At 50.2% G+C, this 22,615-nt stretch overlaps 1 protein-coding gene across 1 annotated transcript; it reads right to left on the reverse strand.

Annotated features, from left to right (window-relative positions):
• Positions 1-1,488: 1,488 nt before the first annotated feature.
• LOC144488231 (TGF-beta-activated kinase 1 and MAP3K7-binding protein 1-like) lies at positions 1,489-18,831 on the reverse strand. The gene is made up of 5 exons (XM_078206265.1): positions 18,671-18,831; positions 10,754-10,898; positions 9,764-9,986; positions 9,284-9,446; positions 1,489-3,489 (listed from the first exon to the last, which is right to left on the reverse strand). The coding sequence occupies exons 1-5, from the start codon at positions 18,814-18,816 to the stop codon at positions 3,270-3,272; spliced, it is 897 nt and encodes a 298-aa protein (XP_078062391.1). The 5' UTR covers positions 18,817-18,831; the 3' UTR covers positions 1,489-3,269.
• Positions 18,832-22,615: the final 3,784 nt, after the last annotated feature.

The following is a 22,615-nucleotide window of genomic DNA, read 5'->3' on the forward strand; positions in this document are numbered from 1 at the left end:
CGTTGGAGATGGTTATTGCCTGGCACTTGTGTAGCATGAATGTTACTTGTCACCCCAAGCCTGGATATTGTCCAGGTCTTGCTGCATATGGGCACGGACTGCTTCGGTAGCTGCAGAGTTGCGAATGGTGCTGAACATTGTGCAATCATCGGCGAACATCCTCACTTCTGACCTTATGATGGAAGGAAGATCATTGATGAAGCATTGGAGATGGTTGGGCCTCGGACACTACCTTGAGGAACTCCCGCAGAGATGTCCTGGAGCTGAGATAGCCGATCCTCCACAACCATCTTCCTTTGTGACAGGTATGACTCCAACCAGTGGGAATCTAATGAACTAAATAAAACCTAATAAATAACTAGGGGTCACTGTTTAAAAATAAGGGGTCGCCCAGTTAAAATGGAGATGAGACGAAATGTTTCCTCTCAGAGGTTGGCGAGTCTCTGGAAGTCTGCTTCCACCACCTTTTCAGGAAGAGAATCTTTGAATATTTTAATGCAGAGATAGATAGATTCTTGGTGAGTAAGTGGTGAAAGGTTATTTATATGGGGTAGGTGCGGGTTAGGTTGATTGGCTATGCTAAAATTGCCCCTTAGTGTCCTGGGATGCATAGGTTAGAGGGATTAGTGGGTAAATATGTAGGGATATGGGGGTAGGGCCTGGGTGGGATTGTGGTTGGTGCAGACCCGATGGGCCGAATGGCCTCTTTCTGCACTGTAGGATTCTATGATTCTAGTTGCCCTTGAGAAGGTGGCGGTGAGCTGCCTTCTTGAATCGCTGCAGTCCACGTGCTGTGGGTTGACCCACAATGCCGTTAGGGAGGGAATTGCAGGATTTTGACCCAGCGACTGCGAAGGAACGGCGATATACAGTAGAACCCCGATTTAGCACAAATTCGGATATAACACGATGAATCATTGGACCCTTTTATTTCCGCTAAAATTTAGCAAATTTAGCGCGACCCCGCTTTTTTCGCGATAACATTTTATGTACCCCAACCATCGCGTTATAACGGGGCCGCACTGTATTTCCAAATCAGGAGGGGAACTTGATCTGCCTTCCCCTGCTAACTCTTTGATTAATGTACAAGGACACCCAGATCCCTCTGTACTGCGGCATTCTGCAGTCTCTGTCCATCACACTAGTAGGTGTGTGATGGAATACTTCCCACTTGCCCAGATGGGTGCACCTCCAACAACACTCGAAGCTCAACACCATCCAGGACAAAGCTGTCCTGCTTGATTGGCACCACATCCACAAACACCCACTCCCTCCACCACCAGCATTCTAAGGTATCTAGAAACGGGTAGCAACTGCCACCGTACTGTCTGTCACCCACAGCCCAGTGAATAGGAAACAAATTGCAGAGATATTTAACCTTGGGTTGCTGATGGTACGTTACTGGCCTGTCTGCCTCAATATAAGAGTCACTCCAAACCCCAGAAAGCTTCGCAATCGGGAGAAAGCAGATCTAAGCACGAGCCACATGGTCCCCATCTGGTTTTAATTCCTGTTTATTTAGAGGACAAATGTTCAGAAAACAATCTATAAATAATTCACAGAACATTGCAAGTTTAATTGCTCAAGGAGTCATTTTTTAAAAAAAACCCACGATCGGGAGGTTTTACAAATGAAAAGAAAGGTGGTTGCCAACACAAGTGCGATATACTTAGAAGCCAAATGCTAAGTGTGCAGGGTAAACGCGTTCCCAGGAATGAGACCAAACAAATGTGATTGGAAATACATCAGCCAACAGACGAAATAGAGAGAGAAAGCCAGGCCTGTGCTGGCTGGCAAGGGAAAAAGAGACTGAGACAAGCTCAAAAACAATGCAGAAACTTTCAGAAAAGGTCAGAGAGCAGAAACAAAAAACCCACAAAACGCCGTGGGGCAAAGTGCACCAGAACTGACAGCAACCAAGAAAGTTGCAGACAGGTTGTGTGTAATTTGGTAAACGTGAATGCTTCCATTTCCCAATCATCACGAGATGAGACTCGAGTGACACGACCCCCCCCCAGATTAGACTCCTCAAGGAGAGTCAGGCTGGCCCTGTGGAATGAGCTGTTTTTTGTGACGGGGTCTCCTCAGGGGCGGTGAAACCCAGGCCTGTCACTGCCGGCTCAGCTCAGCCCAGCTGCTGAAGTGCCTCAGGCAAAGGGTGGATCAGGCGAGTCGTTAGGGACCTTGTCAGCTCCAGAAAGGGGCAGCAAGCACCCCGTAACTAATCACAGAAGAGTCAAATAAACGGTCAATAAATCTCAGCCCACTTTTCTCTCCAGCTCCTCTGAAAGGTTCATCCCCCTTGGTACATCTCCCCATCCAGGTGGTGCGCACTGTTGGACTGCACCCGGACTGAGCCGGCCCAGTCCTAACGCTGATTTTCCACTCCCCCCCCCACACGATGTTACCACTGACCTGGCGAACTCCAAGCCGAGCTGGTCAGTGCGGCTCAGTAACACACCTGGCTGAGAGAGCCCAGTACACACCAGGCTTGGACAGGGGACCTCTTTCGCCTAGACAGCTCCCCAGCACATCGAGCCGGGTGTTAGGCTGAGCCAGGGTCACGGGGGCAGGACACGGTGCATTGAACCCATTGCCAGTAAACCTCAGCTGCCGCTGGCCAGTATCCCCCGGCACAGAGTGCCAGGTGCAGCCCCAGGGGGCCCAACTGTGGGGAAGTTAAAGTTTATTTATTAGTCACGAGTAAGGCTTACATTAACACTGCAATGAAGTTACTGTGAAATTCCCCTAGTCGCCACACTCTGGCACCTGTTCGGGTCAAGGCACCCTAACCAGCACGTTTTTCAGACTGTGGGAGGAAGCCGGAGCACCCGGAGGAAACCCATGCAGACACAGGGAGAACGTGCAGACTCCGCACAGACAGTGACCCAAGCCGGGAATCGAACTCAGGTCCTTGGAGCTGTGAGGCAGCAATGCTAACCACTGTGCCGCCCAACACAGTCTCTCAATGCAGGAAGTCCGTGACCCATCTCCTCGAGCACAGGATTTAACTGGCGTCGAACCCTCCCTTCTCTCCCCACAGTTCTGGGGACATCAGCGATCGGGGGATCCAATTATTCACATCCCCCAACTCGGGATTCTGTTAACTGAGGTTTGCAATGATGTCGCTGTGAAATGAGATCGCGTGGGAGCTCTCGCTGTCCCTCGGCTCCTGCTCGCCGAGGTGGTCAGGGATATAGGGACGTTATTGGTCGCGGGCCCAGAATCTCCCAGCAGCGCAGCCCTGTGTCCAGAGTCTGAACAATCCGCTATTGGACTCCAGCCACCGTCTGCTCACTGTGGTCCACTGTCCAGAGGCGGTAGAACTCCAAGAAGTCAACATAGGGCTCGACACGGCCGTCCTGGTCAGGCTGCAGGGTTTGAGGGAGTCGGTGACGGTGGAACAAGTGGCCGTGTCCATCGCCAGAGCTGGAGCTGCTGCTGTGCGTGTGCGTGTTGGTTGACTGTAGCGTTGCCGTTGGACTTTGACTGGAAAGGAAGCAGAGGTTTAACAATGTCTGTGTTGCCGCGTCAATCACATTCCTCCCAGTCTCAGCAAACCCCAGAGATCAAGACCACTCAACTCTTTCATGGAGCGATCCAATCAGTCCCATTTCCCCATTTCTCATATCTTCCATTTTTTTTTGCTCCAATCTATCCAGTTCCTCTTTGAAAGCTGCTCTTGCTACCATTTTCACCACCCTTCACGATTTCAGATACCCCTGTCCAATCTCTTAGCTTTCTAAGGGAAACAATCCCAGTTTCTCCCAAATAACTTAGAGGTGGGGAGGGCTATAAACAAGCAAATAATGGATGCGTGCAAAAGTGGAACGGCAATAATCATGGGGGATTTTAACCTACATATTGATTGGTCGACTCAAATTGGACGTGGAGGGCTTGAGGAAGAGTTCTTGGAATGCTGTCGGGATTGTTTCATTGAACAGTATGTTACAGAACCTACGAGAGAGCGAGCTATCTTGGATCTGGTTCTGTGCAATGAGACAGGTAGGATTAAGGATCTTCTTGTGAAGGATCCTCTTGGGATGAGTGATCATAATATGGTGGAATTTCTGATACAGATGGAGGGTGAGAAAGTAGGGTCCCAAACCAGTGTCCTCTGCTTGAACAGAGGGGAGTACGATAGGATGAGGGTGGAATTGGCTAATGTAGACTGGGCGAGCAGACTGGTAGGTAGGACAGCTGAGGAACAGTGGAGGATTTTTAAGGAGATTTTTTAAAGTACTCAGCAAAAATATATTCCGGTGATAAAGAAGGACTGTAAGAAAAAGGATGACCGGACGTGGATAACGAAGGAAATAAAGGAGAGTATTAAAATAAAATCAGATGCGTACAGAGTGGCCAAAAATAGTGGAGAATTAGTGGATTGGGAAAGCTTTAAAGAAAAACAAAGAACGACTAAGAAAGCGATTAAGAAAGGAAAGATAGATTATGAAACTAAACTAGCTCAAAATATAAAAAATGATAGTAAAAGTTTTTACAAGTATATAAAAAGGAATAGAGTGGCTAGAGTGAATGTTGGACCCTTGGAAGATGAGAGGGGGGATTTAATAGTGGAAAACGAGGAAATGGCTGAGACTTTAAATAAGTTCTTTGTGTCGGTCTTCACGGTGGAAGACACAAATAGTTTGCCGAATATTAGAGATCGAGAGTTGGTGGGAGGGGAGGTCCTTAATACAATTACTGTTACTAAGGAGGTGGTGCTTGGTAGACTAATAGGACTGAAGGTAGACAAGTCCCCGGGCCCGGATGGAATGCATCCCAGGGTACTGAAAGAAATGGCTGAGGTAATAGCAGATGCGTTAGTAGTAATTTATCAAAATTCGCTGGACTCTGGGGTAGTGCCGGCTGACTGGAAAACAGCTACTGTTACGCCGCTGTTTAAAAAAGGAAGTAGACAAAAGGCGGGTAACTACAGGCCGGTTAGCTTAACGTCCGTAGTTGGGAAGATGCTAGAGTCCATTATTAAAGAGGAAATAACAGAGCACCTGAATAAGAATGGTTCGATCAAGCAGACGCAGCATGGATTCATGAAGGGAAAGTCGTGTTTGACGAATCTACTGGACTTTTATGAAGATGTCACTAGTGCGGTTGACAGAGGGGAACCGGTGGATGTGGTGTTTTTAGATTTCCAGAAGGCGTTCGATAAGGTGCCTCACAAAAGGTTGCTGCAGAAGATTGGGGTACACGGAGTTAGGGGCAAGGTGTTGGCGTGGATTGGGGATTGGCTATCTAACAGGAAGCAGAGAGTTGGGATAAATGGGTGCTTTTCTGGTTGGCAGTTGGTGACCAGTGGCGTGCCGCAGGGATCGGTGCTGGGGCCTCAATTGTTTACCATTTACATAGATGATCTGGAGGAGGGGACTGAATCTAGGGTATTCAAGTTTGCTGATGACACGAAGGTGAGTGGGAAAGCGAATTGCGTGGAGGACGCGGAAAGTCTGCAGAGAGATTTGGATAGGCTGAGCGAGTGGGCGAGGATCTGGCAGATGGAATATAACGTTAGCAAATGTGAGGTTATCCACTTTGGAAGAAATAATAGTAAATTGGAGTATTATTTAAATGGAGAAAAATTACATCGTGCGACTGTGCAGAGGGACCTGGGGGTACTTGTGCACGAATCGCAAAAACTCAGTCTGCAGGTGCAGCAGGTGATCAAGAAGGCGAATGGAATGTTGGCCTTTATCGCGAGGGGGATAGAATATAAAAGCAGGGAGGTCTTGCTGCAACTGTACAGGGCACTGGTGAGGCCGCAACTGGAGTAGTGTGTGCAGTTTTGGTCCCCTTATTTGCGAAAGGATATATTGGCCTTGGAGGGAGTGCAGAGAAGGTTCACCAGGTTGATACCGGAGATGAGGGGTGTGGCTTATGAGGAGAGATTAAACAGATTGGGTCTGTACTCGTTGGAGTTTAGAAGGATGAGGGGGTGATCTTATAGAGACATATAAGATAATGAAGGGGCTGGATAGGGTAGAGGTGGAGAGATTCTTTCCACTTAGAAGGGAAACCAGAACTAGAGGGCACAGCCTCAAAATAAGGGGGGGCCGGTTCAGAACAGAGTTGAGGGGGAACTTCTTCTCTTAGAGGCTAGTGAATCTCTGGAATTCTCTGCCCATTGAAGTGGTGGAGGCTTCCTCGTTGAATATGTTTAAATCATGGGTAGATAGTTTTCTGATCGATAAGGGAATTAGGGGATATGGGGAGCAGGCGGGTAAGTGGAACTGATTCGCTTCAGATCAGCCATGATCTTGTTGAATGGCGGGGCAGGCTCGAAGGGCCAGATGGCCTACTCCTGCTCCTAGTTCTTATGTTCTTATTAATCCATGGAACTGCGGACGTTCCATCCCCGAAACTATTCTGGTCAATCTTTTCGCTACCCTCTCCAAAGCCTTTGCGCCCTTGCTAAAGCGTGGTGCCCAGCATACCGGGACGGCACGGTAGCACAGTGGTTAGCACTGATGCCTCTCAGCGTCAGGGACCAGGGTTCGATTCCCAGCTTGGGTCACTGCCTGTGTGGAGTTTGCACGTTCTCCCCGTGTCTGCGTGGGTTTTCTCCAGATGCTCCGGTTTCCTCCCACATTCTGAAAGACGTGCTGGTTAGGTACATTGACCCGAACAGGCACTGGAGTGTGGCAACTAGGGGAATTTCACAGTAACTTCATTGCAGGTGTTAATGTAAGCCTTACTTTTGACTAATAAATTAACTTTAACTTTTAAAAGATAGTCCAGGTACGCCGTTTGACTTGGATGGCGAGACAGCAAGGTTTACTGACGATACCAAGCTAGGTGGGAAGGCAAGTTATGGGGAAGAATAGAGGTGGATGTTCTCCCCACGCAGACTCGGGGAGAACGTGCAAACTCCCCACAGATAGTGACCCGAGGCCGGAATTGAACCCTGGCGCTGTGAGGCAGCAACGCTAACCACTGTGCCAGTGATTAGTCCAGCAACGTAACACGGTGACTCTGTTGCTGCACTAATGATGTGCGGAATGAGAGATTAACCCCGCCAAGACAACTTAATAGTTTAATTTATTAAATCTGAAATAAGGAGTTATGACAGTAATTGCCAATTATGGAACAAAGAAAAATCTCAGCTTCTGACAAGAAACCCTAACTACTTCACTAATGTCCATTGGGGAAGGAATCTGCTGTCCTTCCCGCCTACACACGACTCCAGGCACACAGCAATGTGGTTGGAATACAAGCAACGGAGAGTAGACCATTCAGCCCATCGAATACAATACAATCATGGCTGATCTTGGGTTGCGACTCCAATATCCCGCCCGCTCCCCATATCCCTTAATTCCCCGAGACACCAAATATCTGTCTACCCCAGCCTTAAATATACTCAGCAACGAATATCCTCTGGGGTAGAGAGTTCCAAAGACTCACAACCCTTCAAAGTAAACCAATTTCTCCCCATCTCAGTCTTGAACGATCAGCCCCCTTATCCTGAGACGGTTTTTGATTCCCGGCCAGCGGAAACCACCTCAGCGTCCACCCTGCCGAGCCCAGTCAGAATCTTGTGTGTTTCAACGAGATCTCCTCTCATGCTTCTGAAGGCCAGAGAATCCAAGCTGAGTTTGCTTCGTCTCTTAGAGCAAGGACAACCTTCTCACCCCAGCCACCAATCTAGTGAACCTTTGCTGTGTCAACTTCAATGCAAATACACCCTTCCTTGAATATGGAGACCAAAGTTGCACACAATATTCCAGATGAGGCCTCACCATGAAGAAAGACTTCTTTATTCTTGTACCTCCCCGTGCAATAAAGACCAAACGTTCTAATTCTTTTTCTTTGCTGCACTAGCATGCTAACTTTGGCCGCTCCTCCTTGGACCGGCACACCCGAGACTCTTTGAACAACACCTCCTACAAGTTCCACACCTTTCAAAAAATATTCTGCTTTTCTATTCTTATGACTAAAGTGAATATCTTCACATTTTCCTACCTTATACTAAATCCACCATCTTGCAACCCACTCCCTTAACCTGTCTGTATCTCTTTGCAGCCTCTCTATTCTTGCCCACAACTTGCCTTCCCACCTAGCTTGGTATCGGCAGCAAACCTTTCTGTCTCGCCATGCAACTCATGGAATCCTGACAATGCAGAAGGAGGCCATTTGGCCCATCGAGCCTGCACCAACAACAATCCCACCCAGGCCCTATCACTGTAACCCCATGTATTTACCCTGCTAGCCCCCGACACTAAGTTTTAAAAAATTTATTAGTGTCACAAGTAGGCTTACATTAACACTGCAATGAAGTTACTGTGAAAATCCCCTAGTCGCCACACTCTGGCACCTGTTTGGGTACACTGAGGGAGAATTTAGCACCTAACCAGCACGTCTTTCGGACTGTGGGAGGAAACCGGAGCACCTGGAGGAACCCACGCAGACACGGGGCAGAACGTATAAACCCCACAAAGACTTTCACCCGAGGCTGGGAATCGAACCCAGGTCCCTGGCGCTGAGGCAGCAGTGCTAACCACTGTGCCAACCCCAAGGGCAATTTAGCATGGCCAATCCACCTAACCTGCACATCTTTGGACTGTGGGAGGAAACCCACGCAGACACGGGGGAGAATGTGCAAACTCCACACCGTGACCCGAGGCCGGAATCAAAGCCTGGCGCTGTGAGGCAGCAATGCTAACCACTGTGTCACCGCGCCGCCTTCCATTAACAGAGATTGCGAGTAGCTGAAGCCCCAGCACTGATTCTGTGGCAGTCCACCAGTCACACCCTGCCACGTGGAAAATGCCCTGTTTATGCGTACCTTCTTTCCGTTAACCAACTCCCTGTCCACAGACACTGCCAGACCTGCTGAGATTTTCCAGCATTTTCTGTTTTTACTTCAGATTTCCATCTTCTGCAGTATTGCGCTTTTATTTCATTGGGTCAGATACCCCTCCCGGGGCAGGGTCAGATATCCCTCCCGGGGCAGGGGCAGATACCCCTCAGTGTCCCAAGATGTGTAGGTTAGGGGACTAGTGGGGTAAATATGTGGGGTTACAGGGATAGGGCCTGGGTAAGTTGCTCTGTCGGAGAGTCGGTGCAGATTTGATGGGCTGAATGGTCTCCTTCTGCACTGCAGGGATTCTGTGATTCCCCTTTGCTATCGGAGAGTAGGTGGGGACTTAGCAAACGTCACTCAGACACTGAGGGATCCCACTGTCTCCCTGACACTGACACCAGCCACCCCCGCCCCAGTGCCACCCCCGCATCCCACCCCCACCGCTCCCAACATCCCACCCCCACCGCCACCTACCTGTTGGTGAGTGTTGGTGTAGTCTCATCCCCGGTTGAGTTGCTATGGTTACCATTCATCATCTGATTCTGGGAAGGCATCACCAGGGAGAGCGTGACACTGGTTTTTCCCAGGGTTCCTTGCGTGCTGGTGTAAGGAACAGAGACTGGGTAGATTCGGCCCCCTAGAAGGAGGGTCAAAGATCGAGATAAACACACCGGGATGTTCAAGGACGCGGCAAGACCGCCGAGCTTGTGACGCACACGTAAAGATGCTCCCTAACCCACCCCCACCTAACCCAACCCACCTCCCCTCGGAGAGCCGTAGGCCACCCAAGCTGATCTGGTGAAATAAATCTGGCTGTAAGGTGCCCCTCAGCTCTCCTCAAACACTGAATTAAATCACCCAAAACCCAGTCGCCTCCTCCTCTGACCGTGCCACACTCGCAGGATCTGACTGGGTGACAGGAAAGGCAGACATGGCTCAGACCGTCTCCCCTACCTTGTGTCGGGCTTACGGTCGCTTGGCTCATTTCCCCCAGCGGGTAGTTGAAGTTTCGGACCAGCAGGGTCATATCCTCGTGCTTGTCGCACAACTTTGACCTTTCGCCTCCACTGACAAAGGTGTCGCGGTGTATCCGTCGAACGCGGTCAACCACAGCCTGGGCCACAGCATCCAGTGTGCTCTGCAGGGCAAACTCCGTCGCCACCATCGCAGCAATCTCCTGCAGAAGTTTGAAGTTTATTTACTGGTGTCACAAGTAGGCTTACATTAACACCGCAATGAAGTTACTGTGAAAATTCCCTAGCCGCCACACTCCAGCGCCTGTTCGGGTAACACTGAGGGAGAATTTAGCATGGCCAATGCACCTAACCAGCACATCTTTCAGACTGTGGGAGAAAACCGGAGCACCCGGAGGAAACCCACGCAGACACGGGGAGAACGAGCAGACTCCGCACAGACAGTGACCCGAGCCGTGAATTGAACCCAGGTCCCTGGCGCTGTGAGGCAGCAGTGCTAACCACTGCGCCACCCAAAAGGGGGAAGGGCAACAAGACATTAGCATGTGGGTGAGGGGTAGGTGAGAGTGTGAGTTTAACACAACCCCACTATGGTTAACTCAGGTACTCTGTGTTCACACATCAACTCCCCATTCCCTCCAAACATTCAGATTCCAATCCGCATCCCCCCTGCCCCCCAGTTTCAGCCTGTACTTCCCCCCCACAAGCCCCACCTCCCTCACAAGCTCCACCTCCCTCACAAGCTCCTCCCCCCGCCCCCAAGTTTCAGACTGTACTTCCCCCCACAAGCCCCTCCCCCCGCCTCTCCCCCCCCCCTCCCACCAAAGTTTCAGACTGTACTTCCCCCCCCACAAGCCCCGTCTCCCTCACCAGCCTCCCCTCCGCCCCCCCGACACTAGTCCCCCCCACCGTCTCCGCCCCCCCCCCACCAGACCACCCCCCCCCCTCCCCCACCAGCCCCCCACAGTACCTGGTTAGCTTGCCCTGGGCCGTGAGCTGCCTCCAGAGCTTTGTACAATCCATCTGTCATCAGCACCAGGAACCCCGTCAACCCGTCCAGCGACTGCCCCCCGTGAATCTCGGGCTCTGCGATGATTGGCTTAGTCTTGGCAACGCTTGAGGCAGGAAGAGGAATCGGAAAGTTAGCAATCGCAGGCTGGATCCCAAAGGAATGAGGACCAAGTCAACTGGAGTGGACTGGGAAAGGAGCTTAGCAATGGCAGACATTTGTGAAAATAGTCCGTGACTCACAACCAAGATATTTTATGGATGGCGCGGTGGCACAGTAAGCCACTGCTGCCTTACAGCGCGAGGGACCCGGGTTCAATTCCGGCATCGGGTGACTGTCTGCGTGGAGTTTGCACGGTCTCCCCGTGTCTGCGTGGGTTTCCTCCCACAGTCCAAAGCTGTGCAGGTTAGGATTATTGGCCATGCTAAATTGCCCCTTAGTGTCAGGGGGATTAGCAGGGTAAATAAGTGGCATTACGGGATAGGGCCTGGGTGGGATTCTTGTCCTAGCATGCTTGATGGGTCGAATGGCCTCCTTCTGCACTGTGGGGATTCTATGATGTCCCAATGAGCAGAAGGTATCTGGGAAGGGGATAAATTAACCATGACTGACCAAGGAAGTTAAGGATAATATTAAACTGAAAGAAAACACATACAGTGCGGCAAAGATTAGTGGCAAAACAGAGGATTAAGAAAGTTTTAAAAACCAACCAAAGACCAAAAAAGAGAGAAGATAAAATATGAGGGGAAACTAATAAGTAATATAAAAATTGACTGCCTCTTTCAATATATAAAATGGAAGAGAGAGGCCGGAGTGAATATAGATCCCTTAGAGACTGGGGACTAAAAACTGGGAACTAGGAAACGGCAGAGGAGCTAAAAAAAAAAAATACTCTGCATCAGTCTTCATGATGGAAATTACTAATAACATTCCAAAAATACAAAATAATTCAGGGGCAAAAAAAGAGGAAATATATATTAACTATCACTAGAGAGAAAGTACTAGGGTAACTAATGAGGCTAAAGGCCGATAAGTCCCCTGCGTCAGATGGGTTGCATCCTAGAATATTAAAGGAAGTAGCTACAGGGATTGTGGATGCACTGGTAGTAATCTTCATAGAATCCCTACAGTGAAGAGGGAGGCCATTCGGCCCATCGAGTCTGCATCCCACCCAGCCCCTATTCCTGTAGCTCCATGTATTTACCCTAGCTAGTCCCCCTGACACTAAAGAGCAATTTACCATGGCCCATCAACCTAACCCGCACATCTTTTGGACTGTGGGAGGAAACCGGAGCACCCGGAGGAAACCCACGCAGACACGGGGAGAACATGCAGACTCCACACAGACAGTCAACCAAGCTGGGAACCAAACCCGGGTCCTGAACCCAGGGTCCCCGTGAGGCAGCAGTACTAACCGCTGTGCCACCATGCCGCCTGCTCCCAAAAATCTATAAATTCTGGAACGGCCCAGAGGATTGGAAAGCTGCCAATGTGACACCCTTATTCAAAAAGGGAGGGAGACAAAAATAGATAACTATAGGCCAGTTAGATTGACTTCTATCATTGGGAGTCCATTATAAAGGATGTAACAGCAGAGCATTTAGAAATACATAATATAATCAAGCAGTCTACATACCTTCATGAAGACTTATTAGAATTCTCTGAGGCGGTAATGTGCAACATAGGTAAAGGGGAAATAGGTGGTGTAAAATACTTGGATTTCCAAAAAGCTTTTGACAAGGTACCGCACAAAAGGTTACTTAACGGGATAAGAGCCCATGGCATTGGGGGTAGTATATTAGCATGGATAGAGGATTGGTTAAGTGACGGAAGACAGAGTTGGGATAAGAGGGGCATTTTCAGAATGGCAACCTGTAACTAGTGGAGTGCCACAGTGGATCAATGTTGGGGCCACAATTATTTACGATATATATGAATGATTGAGATGAGGGAAGTGAATTGACAATTGCCAAGACACAAAAATAGATGGGAAGGCAAGTGGTAATGGATGACAGTCTACAGAGGGATACAGACAGGTTGAGTGGGCAAAAACTTGGCAGATGTAACATAATGTAGGAAAGTGTGAAGTTCTGCATTTTGGCAGGAATAATAAAGGAACTGAGTATTATTTCAATGGAGAAAGACTGCAGAAAGTTGCAGCAGAGGGATCTGGGAGTCCTTGTGCAAAACGCGAGCATGCAAGTTCAGCAGGGAACATAATAGGGAAGGCAAATGCAATGTTGGCCTTTATTTCAAATGGAATGAAGTATAAAAATAAGGAAGTCTTGCTAAAACTATACAAGGCTCTAATTAGATCACACCTGGAGTACTGTGAACAGTTTTGGTTCCCTTATCTCAGGGGAGATATACTGGCATTGGAGGCAATCCAGAGAAGGTTCACTAGGTCGATCCAGGGTATGGAAAGACTTCCTTAGGAGAGGTCGAGTAGATTGGGCCTGTACTCACTGGAGTTAAGAAGAATGAGAGGCGACCTTATTGAGACATACTGGATTCTCAGTGGGCTTGACAGGGTAGATGCTGAGAGGTTGCTTCCCCTTTGTAGGACCAGAGGGTATAATCTCAAAGGGGGTCGCCCATTTAAGACAGAGGAGGAGGAATTTCTTCTCTGAGGGAAGTGAATCTGTGGAATTCTTTACCGCAGTGGGCTGTAGAGGCTGGGTCGTTACATATGTTCAAGGCTGAGATTTTTAAGGGAATTAAGGGTTATGTGGATAATAGGGGAAAGTGGAATTGAGGATCATATCAGATGATTTCACTGAATGGCAGAACAGACTCGATGGGCTGAATAGCCTACCTTTGCTCCTACATCTTATGATGTAGTGAATCTTGTGTGTTGGCTTCAGTATTCCTCTTGTAAAAGTATTCAGAACCCCCTTTGATATTGGTGTGCAGCGTATCTGATGCACCGTGATGGATCTTTACTTTATACTGATGGCGTCGCAATGGCGTCTTTTATCTGATGTGGAGATGCCGGCGTTGGACTGGGGTAAACACAGTAAGAAGTTTAACAACACCAGGTTAAAGTCCAACAGGTTTATTTGGTAGCAAAAGCCACACAAGCTTTCGGAGCTCCAAGCCCCTTCTTCAGGTGAGTGGGCCACTCAGGTGTAGCCATTCACCTGAAGAAGGGGCTTGGAGCTCCGAAAGCTTGTGTGGCTTTTGCTACCAAATAAACCTGTTAGACTTTAACCTGGTGTTGTTAAACTTCTTACTGTCTTTTATCTGCTCATGGAATGTGGACGTTACAGTAAAGGCTACATTGGTTGCACATCCCTAATTTCCTTTGAGGAGGCGGTGGTGAGTCTTCTTCTTGAACAGTTGCAGTCCCTGTGGTGCAGGTACACCCGGAGTGCTGTCGGGGAGGGAATTCCAGGATTTTGACCCAGTGATAGTGAAGTGGTCATCCTGTGTTGTAGCTTCACCAGGCTGCTAGCCCATTTTTAGGCAGCCCTGTTGCTGTTCCTGGCCTGCTCTCCTCACTGAAGCACGGTTGTTCCCATTGGAGGACGGGTTTCACTTAAATCCCAGGGGGACCAATATCCTGGCGGGAAGTTTTGCTAAGGCTACTGGGAAGTGTTTAAGCTAGAATGGTTGGGGGGGGGGGTGGGAATCAAAATGAGGTGACTGGGAGAGAGGAGGTTAGCTTAAAAATAAAAGGGGCTTGTAGACAGTGAGAGAGGGAGGATAGGCAGGTGACGGAGAAGGGGAGCGCTCAGACCGAAGGGTTGGGATGTGTTTATTTTAACGCAAGGAGTGTAGTGAACAAAATGGATGAGCTTAGAGCGTGGATCACTACTTGGAAGTGTGATGTGGTGGCCATTACAGAGACTTGGTTATCTCAGGGACAGGACTGGATACTTCAAGTGCCGGGTTTCAGATGTTTCAGGAGGGACAGGGAAGGAGGCAGAGGAGGCGGGGAGTGGCACTGTTGATCAGGGATAGTGTCACGGCTGTAGAAAAGATGGATGCCACAGAAGGATTGTCTACGGAATCTGTGGGTGGAGGTTCGCAACAGGAAGGGGTCAATAACTTGACTGGGTGTTTTCTATAGGCCGCCCAATAGTAGCAGGGATGTGGAGGAGCAGATTGGGAAGCAGATCCTGGAGAGATGTGATAATAACAGAGTGGTCGTGATGGGAGATTTTAATTTCCCAAATATAGATTGGAATATCCCTCGGGTACGGGGTTTAGATGGGAAGGAGTTTGTTAGGTGTGTTCAGGAGGGCTTCCTGACACAGTATGTGGATAAACCTACAAGAGGAGGCGCTGTACTTGATTTGGTATTAGGGAATGAACCTGGGCAGGTGTCAGATCTCTCAGTGGGAGAGCATTTTGGGGATCGTGATCATAACTCTATCTCCTTTACATTAGCATTGGAGAGAGATAGGATCAGTCAAGCTAGGAAAGTGCTTATTTGGAGTAAGGGCAATTATGAGCCTATTAGGCAGGAAATTCGAGGCATAAATTGGAAGGAGGTTTTCTCAGGGAAATGTACAGAAGAAATGTGGCAAATTTTCAAGGAAAATTTGTCTGGAGCTCTGCACAGCAACGTTCCAAAGAGACAGGGGAGTTATGATAGGTTACAGGAACCATGGTGCACGAAAGCTAACGAATTTAGTCAAGAAGAAAAGAAAAGCCTACAAAAGGTTCAGGGAGCTAGGTAATGTTAGAAATCTAGAAGAGTATACGACTAGTCGGAAGGAACTTAAGAGGGAAATTAGAAGAGCTAGAAGGGGTCATGAGAAGGCCTTGGCAGACAGGATAAAGGAAAACCCCAAGGCATTCTACAAGTATGTTAAGAGCAAGAAGATAAGATGTGAAGGAGTAGGACCTATCAAACGTGACGGTGGGGAAGTTTGTATAGAACCGGTAGAAATAGCAGAGGTACTCAATGAATACTTTACTTCAGTATTCACAGTGGAAAAGGATCTTGGTAGTTGCAGTGCAGACTTGCAGTGGACTGAGAAGATTGAGCATGTGGATATTAGGAAAGAGGATGTGTTGGAGCTTTTGAAAAGCAACAGGTTAGATAAATCGCCGGGACCGGATGGGATGTACCCCAGGTTACTGTGGGAGGCGAGGGAAGAGATTGCTGAGCCTCTGGCGATGATCTTTGCGTCATCAATGGAGACGGGAGAGGTTCTGGAGGATTGGAGGTTCCGTTATTCAAGAAAGGGAGAAGAGATAGCCCAGGAAATTATAGACCAGTGAGTCTAACCTCAGTGGTTGGCAAGTCCTGAGAGGCAGGATTTATGAACATCTGGAGAGGAATAGTATGATCAGAAATAGTCAGCATGGCTTTGTCCAAGGCAGATCATGCCTTACGAGCCTAACTGAATTTTTTGAAGATGTAACTAGACACATAGACGAGGGAAGAGCAGTAGGTGTAGTTTATATGGATTTCAGCAAGGCGTTTGATTAGGTGCCCCATGCTAGGCTTATTGAGAAAGTGAAGGGATACAAGGGGACATTGCTTTGTGGATTCAGAACTGGCTTGCCCACAGAAGGCAAAGAGTGGTTGTAAATGGGTCTTTTTCAGCATGGAGGTCGGTCACCAGTGGAGTGCCCCAGGGATCTATTCTGGGACTCTTGCTCTTTGTGATTTTTATAAATGACCTGGATGAGGAAGTGGAAGGATGGGTTGGCAAGTTTGCTGATGACGCAAAGGTTGGAGGTGTTGTGGATAGTGTCGAGGGATGTCAGCAGTTGCAACGAGACATAGCAAGACTGGGCGGAGAAGTGACAGATGGACTTCAACCCAGATAAGTGTGTGGGGTGGTTCATTTTGGCAGGACGAATAGGGTGAAAGAATATAATTTTAAGGGTAAGACGTTTGGCAGTGTGGAAGATCAGAAGGATCTTGGGGTCAGGGTTCATAGGACGCTCAAAGCAGCGTCACAGGTAGAGGATAAAGACCAATACCTGCCTGGGTACTTACTAGTCACGCAAAAGTCAAGTCAAGGTCTAGTATTGAACTTGAACTTTAGTATTCTGTCAGATAACTTAGTATTGATTGGGTGGGTGATTAATGCTGGAAATCTGCTGTCCTTACCCGGTCTGGCCTACGTGTAACTCCAGTGCCACAGCAATGTGGTTGACTCCAAGGGCAACTAGGGATGGGCAATAAATGCTGGTCCAGCCAGCGACGCCCGTGTCCCACAAATGAATTTAAAAATTCTGCTGATGGCCCATCGTGCCTCATTATTTCCCATTTTGAGTTGGTGCCACACAAAGGACAAAGGGTTAGGAATTCATGATTGTGTGCACGCACATTGGAATTCATTCCCACAGACTGTACAGAGCTCGCTGACCATGCTGTCACGGACAGATGCATGTGCAACTCATATGCCTTTTGAGACTAAGTCAGTTCAGTCGCTGATGGCAATAACAAGCCACTCTTGGTACTGGATATTGAAGTTTTGCATTTAAAAAAATCAGAATCCCTACAACGCAGAATGAGGCCACTCAGCCCATCGAGCCTACCCCAACAACAATCCCACCCAGGCCCTACCCCTGTGCTCCCACGTATTTACCCTGCTAATCCCCCTGACACTAAGGGGCAATTTAGCATGGCCAATCCACCTAACCTACAGACCTTTGGAGTCATTATACGATAGTTTATCAGAGTCTTTATCAGGGTATATTGTGTCCTTGCCGGCCTCGATGCTTCTTCCAGTGGAACTTGCTGCCCTGCAGCGCACGGTGGAGGTCCGAATTGTTGAATGGTTTCAAGGAGTGAAGATATATTTCGGGAACAGGTGGATTTGAGACCAGGGAGAGATCAGCCATGGTCTGATTGAAGCAGCTCAAAGAGCTGAATTTGCTGACTTCTGCTCATAATTCCGATATTCCTATGTTCAACACAGAGCGGTACTGATTCCTCAGCTGAGGGAGCGTGGTAGGTGGGAATCAGCAGGTTTTCCTTACTCTTAGGCTGGAAAATTGGGCGGGGATCCTGGATTCAGGATTCAATCCTGGACCGGGGAGCGGCGCGGGCTTGGAGGGCCGAAGGGCCTGTTCCTGTGCTGTATTGTTCTTTGTTCTTGTTCTTGCTTGACCTGTTGCCATGAGACTTCATGGAATCTGGAGCCAATGTGGAGGAAAAATAAATGCAAGGCCTGCCAGTGACACTGACATCCCATGATGTTTGCGTGGGGTTTCCTCCGGGTGCTCCGGTTCCCTCCCACACTCCAAAGATGTGCGGGTTAGGTGGATTGGCCGTGCTAAATTGCCCCTTAGTGTCAGGGGGACTAGCAGGGTAAATACAGGGATAGGGACTGGGTGGGATTGTGGTCGGTGCAGACATGATGGGCCAAATGGCCTCCTTCTGGATTCTACAAAATGAAAAAAAAGATGTGATGATGGCAGAGTCTGGGCCGTTGACTGAAGGCCGTGATGCTGAGTGTCTGATTTACCAGGCTGTTGTTTGTCTAGACGACAGACAGCAGGTAAGGATTTAACTAGCATCCAAGGCCCAGGTAAAATTAGCAACCAAACCTCTGCTCACTAGATACAGGAGCCGGGCCCCTCCCCGTCTTGGGACCCCTCCCCGTCTCTGCGCCCCGTGCTCCCCACGTCCCCGTCCCAATTTTTATCAGATCAACAGGCTCGAATTCAAACCCTAAACCGCTCCTGCTCATTCTGTTTGTTTCGAGCTAGTGTAGGTCAGTCAGCCGGGAAGGGGGGGGGGTGTGACGGGTAAGTGAAACTTGGTGCTGGCTAGGATACGGGCAGCAGAGGGATTTGATGAGGGTGAAAGAACAGAGAGGAGCCAAGGCAGTTTTAGAGAATTCACGCTGTACAAGGTCCTAATGATCTGGTAAAGCAAAGTCTACCAGAAGAATCCGGGTGCCTTACCTCAGTACGTCCACATCACTGTAACAGTATTTCATTCTGTAATCGCCAATCCTGCGACTGCTCTCCTGACCTCCAATCAGCCCACATTGTTTTATCTTTGCAGCATCTAAACCTGGAAGAGAAGCACAAAGTACGCAATCAAACATCGATGCACTGACCGGCGAGTGCCCAGCACTGGGACAGCGCCGCGCACTGACCGGCGAGTGCCCAGCACTGGGACAGTGCCGCGCACTGACCGGCGAGTGCCCAGCACTGGGACAGCGCCGCGCACTGACCGGCGAGTGCCCAGCACTGGGACAGCGCCGCGCACTGACCGGCGAGTGCCCAGCACTGGGACAGCGCCGCGCACTGACCGGCGAGTGCCCAGCACTGGGACAGCGCCGCGCACTGACCGGCGAGTGCCCAGCACTGGGACAGCGCCGCGCACTGACCGGCGAGTGCCCAGCACTGGGACAGCGCCATGCACTGACCGGCGAGTGCCCAGCACTGGGACAGCGCCGCACACTGACCGGCGAGTGCCCAGCACTGGGACAGCGCCGCGCACTGACCGGCGAGTGCCCAGCACTGGGACAGCGCCGCGCACTGACCGGCGAGTGCCCAGCACTGGGACAGCGCCGCGCACTGACCGGCGAGTGCCCAGCACTGGGACAGCGTCACACACTGACCGGCGAGTGCCCAGCACTGGGACAGCGCCGCGCACTGACCGGCGAGTGCCCAGCACTGGGACAGCGTCGCACACTGACCGGCGAGTGCCCAGCACTGGGACAGCGTCGCGCACTGACCGGCGAGTGCCCAGCACTGGGACAGCGCCGCGCACTGACCGGCGAGTGCCCAGCACTGGGACAGCGCCGCACACTGACCGGCGAGTGCCCAGCACTGGGACAGCGTCACACACTGACCGGCGAGTGCCCAGCACTGGGACAGCGCCGCGCACTGACTGGCAAGTGCCCAGCACTGGGACAGCGCCGTGCACTGACTGGCGAGTGCCCAGCACTGGGACAGCACTGCCCACTGACCGGCGAGTGCCCAGCACTGGGACAGCGTCACACACTGACCGGCGAGTGCCCAGCACTGGGGCAGCGCCGCGCACTGACCGGCGAGTGCCCAGCACTGGGACAGCATCACACACTGACCGGCGAGTGCCCAGCACTGGGACAGCACTGCCCACTGACCGGCGAGTGCCCAGCACTGGGACAGCACTGCCCACTGACCGGCCCCCGCCCAGCACTGCCCACTGACCGGCCCCCGCCCAGCACTGGGACAGCGTCACACACTGACCGGCCCGCGCCCAGCACTGGGACAGCGCCGCGCACTGACCGGCCCGCGCCCAGCACTGGGCAGCGCCACCCACTGACCGGCCCGCGCCCAGCACTGGGACAGCGCCGCGCACTGACCGGCCCGCGCCCAGCACTGGGCAGCGCCACCCACTGACCGGCCCGCGCCCAGCACTGGGCAGCGCCACCCACTGACCGGCCCGCGCCCAGCACTGGGACAGCATCACACGCTGACCGGCAAGTGCCCAGCACTGGGACAGCGTCACACACTGACCGGCCAGTGCCCAGCACTGGGACAGCGTCACACACTGACCGGCCAGTGCCTAGCACTGGGACAGCGTCAGTGCCAAGGACTCGGGTTCAATTCCGGCCTTGGGTCACTGTCTGTGTGGAGTCTGCACGTTCTCTCCGTGTCTGCGTGGGTTTCCTCCGGGTGCTCTGGTTTCCTCCCACACTCCAAAGACGTGCGGGTTAGGTGAATTGGCTGTGATAAATTAACCCTAGCGTCAGGGGGATTAGCAAGGGTAAATACGTGGGGTTACGGGATAGGCCCTGGGTGGGATTGTGGCCAGTGCAGGCTCAATGGGCCGAATGGCCTCCTTCTGCACTGTAGGGATTCTATGATAGCGTTAGATTGGTTAGAACGTCTGGGGGAGCTCAAAATGAGAAAGAGTTAAAAAATAAAAGGGTAGTTGAATTGCAAAGAGGAATCAGGAAGGGATTTCCTCACTCTAAACAATTGACTTTTACAATTGAATCGTCGAATGGCCATGTATAACTGACAGGCGAGTTTCAACTAAAATGAGTCTCAGGTTGTTGTAAAAAATAACGAGATTACATATACCTGTAACTGAGGAACCTAACTAGTGTGGAGAAGCAGAGAGATCTACGTACACAAATTATTAGTTGCATTGTATTTTAACAAGGCCTTAAGAAAAGCAAATCGAGGGCTTGTTAAAAGGCAATGCAACGAGATGGATAGCACTGAAAAGTAGATTATTGTTCTGCGTTTCAAATCTCGCTCAGACCACATTCGGAGCACTGTGTACAGTTCTGGCCACCACACAGAAACATGAGGCACTAGAGAGGATGTGAAAAACTGATGATAGCAGCAAGATTACCCCCATCAGGAGGGGATCGATGATAAGCGGGCTGTGTCTCTGCGCTTCTGAAAAGAGAAAACAAAGAGGTGTGACCCAACGGAGGCCCAATTAAGAAATGTTTTGATAGACTAATTATAGAAAATGTTTGTGATCACTTCTGCTAAAGACTATAACAGTCGCCAAGAAATCAAATGGGGAATTCAAAGGAAAGCTTGCTGCTCAGCGAGTTGAGAGATTGTGGAACTTGCTACCGCAGGGAGTAGTTTACGTGAATAGAAGCCAGATTAACCCACGAGGATGAATAGGGGCCTACGCTGATGGAATTGAAGAAGAAAGATCAGAGGTGGTTCAGGGGAAGTCGGCATGGAGCCAGTAATGTGGTGAAAACGTCACTGGACTAGTAATCCAGAGACCCCAAATGATGTACAGAGAATCCTTACAGTGCAGGAGGCGGCCATTTGGCCCATCAAGTCTGTACTGACTCTCTCGACAGAGCATCTCACCCACGCCCTATCCCTGTAACCCCGCTAATCCCCACACCAACACATCTTGAGACACTAAGGGGCAATTTAGCATGGCCAATCAACCTAACCCGCACATCTTTGGAGTGTGGGAGGAAACCGGAGACCCCGGAGGAAACCCGCGCAGACACAGGGGGAGAATGTGCAGACTCCACACAGACAGTGACCCAAGCCGGGAATCGAACCCGGGTCCCTGGTGCTGTGAGGCAGCTGTGCTAACCACTGTGCCGGTGTGGCAGCCAGTGCAACTTAAATTCAATGAACGAATCTAGAATATAAAGCTGGTCTGAGTAATAATGATCGTGAAATTATCGATTGCTTTAAAACCCATCTGGTTCACTAATGTCCCTTTAGGGAAGGAAATCTGCCGTCCTTACCCGGTCTGGCCTACATGTGACTCCAGAGCCACGGCAATGTGGTTGACTCTCAACTGCCCTCAGGCAACTAATGATGGGCAATGCCAGCCAGCGGCGCCCATGTCCCACGAATGGATAAAAAAAGTTAGGGGTGAGCACCAATTGCTGGGCTTGCCAGTGGCACCCACATCCCATGAAAGATTTTTTAAAAATGGACAGGTTGGGCTGAATGGTCCGTCCCTGCATGGTGCATTCTCTGTAGTAACCTGATTTTATATATATATACACACTGCATTAGAATCATAGAATTCCGACAGTGTAGCAAAGGCCAATCGACCTATTGAGTCTGCACCAATTCTCCAACAAAGTATCTTATCCAGGCCCTCTCTCTGTAACCCCACACATTTAGCATGGCCATCCACACTAACCCGCACATCTTTGATCACTAAGAGGCAATTTAGCATGGCCAATCCACCTAACCTGCACATCTTTGATCACTAAGAGGCAATTTAGCATGGCCAATCCACCTAACCTACACATCTTTGGTCATTAAGGGGCAATTTAGCATGGCCAATCCACCTAACCCTGCACATCTTTGGTCATTAAGGGGCAATTTAGCATGGCCAATCCACCTAACCCTGCACATCTTTGGTCATTAAGGGGCAATTTAAGCATGGCAATCCACCTAACC

This window comes from Mustelus asterias, unplaced genomic scaffold (assembly GCF_964213995.1).
Source record: "Mustelus asterias unplaced genomic scaffold, sMusAst1.hap1.1 HAP1_SCAFFOLD_1392, whole genome shotgun sequence".
NCBI classification, from domain to species: domain Eukaryota; kingdom Metazoa; phylum Chordata; class Chondrichthyes; order Carcharhiniformes; family Triakidae; genus Mustelus; species Mustelus asterias.

Bases quoted from the DNA above. Each gene is read 5' to 3' on its own strand.
- LOC144488231 (XM_078206265.1), bottom strand. From the start codon at position 18,816: ATGTTTGATTGCGTACTTTGTGCTTCTCTTCCAGGTTTAGATGCTGCA. The intron at 9,987-10,753 runs GTACTGTGGGGG...AAACTTCTGCAG, and splicing joins GCCCAGGGCAAGCTAACCAG to GAGATTGCTGCGATGGTGGC. The intron at 3,490-9,283 runs GTAGGTGGCGGT...CTTCCTTTCCAG, and splicing joins ACACCAACACTCACCAACAG to TCAAAGTCCAACGGCAACGC.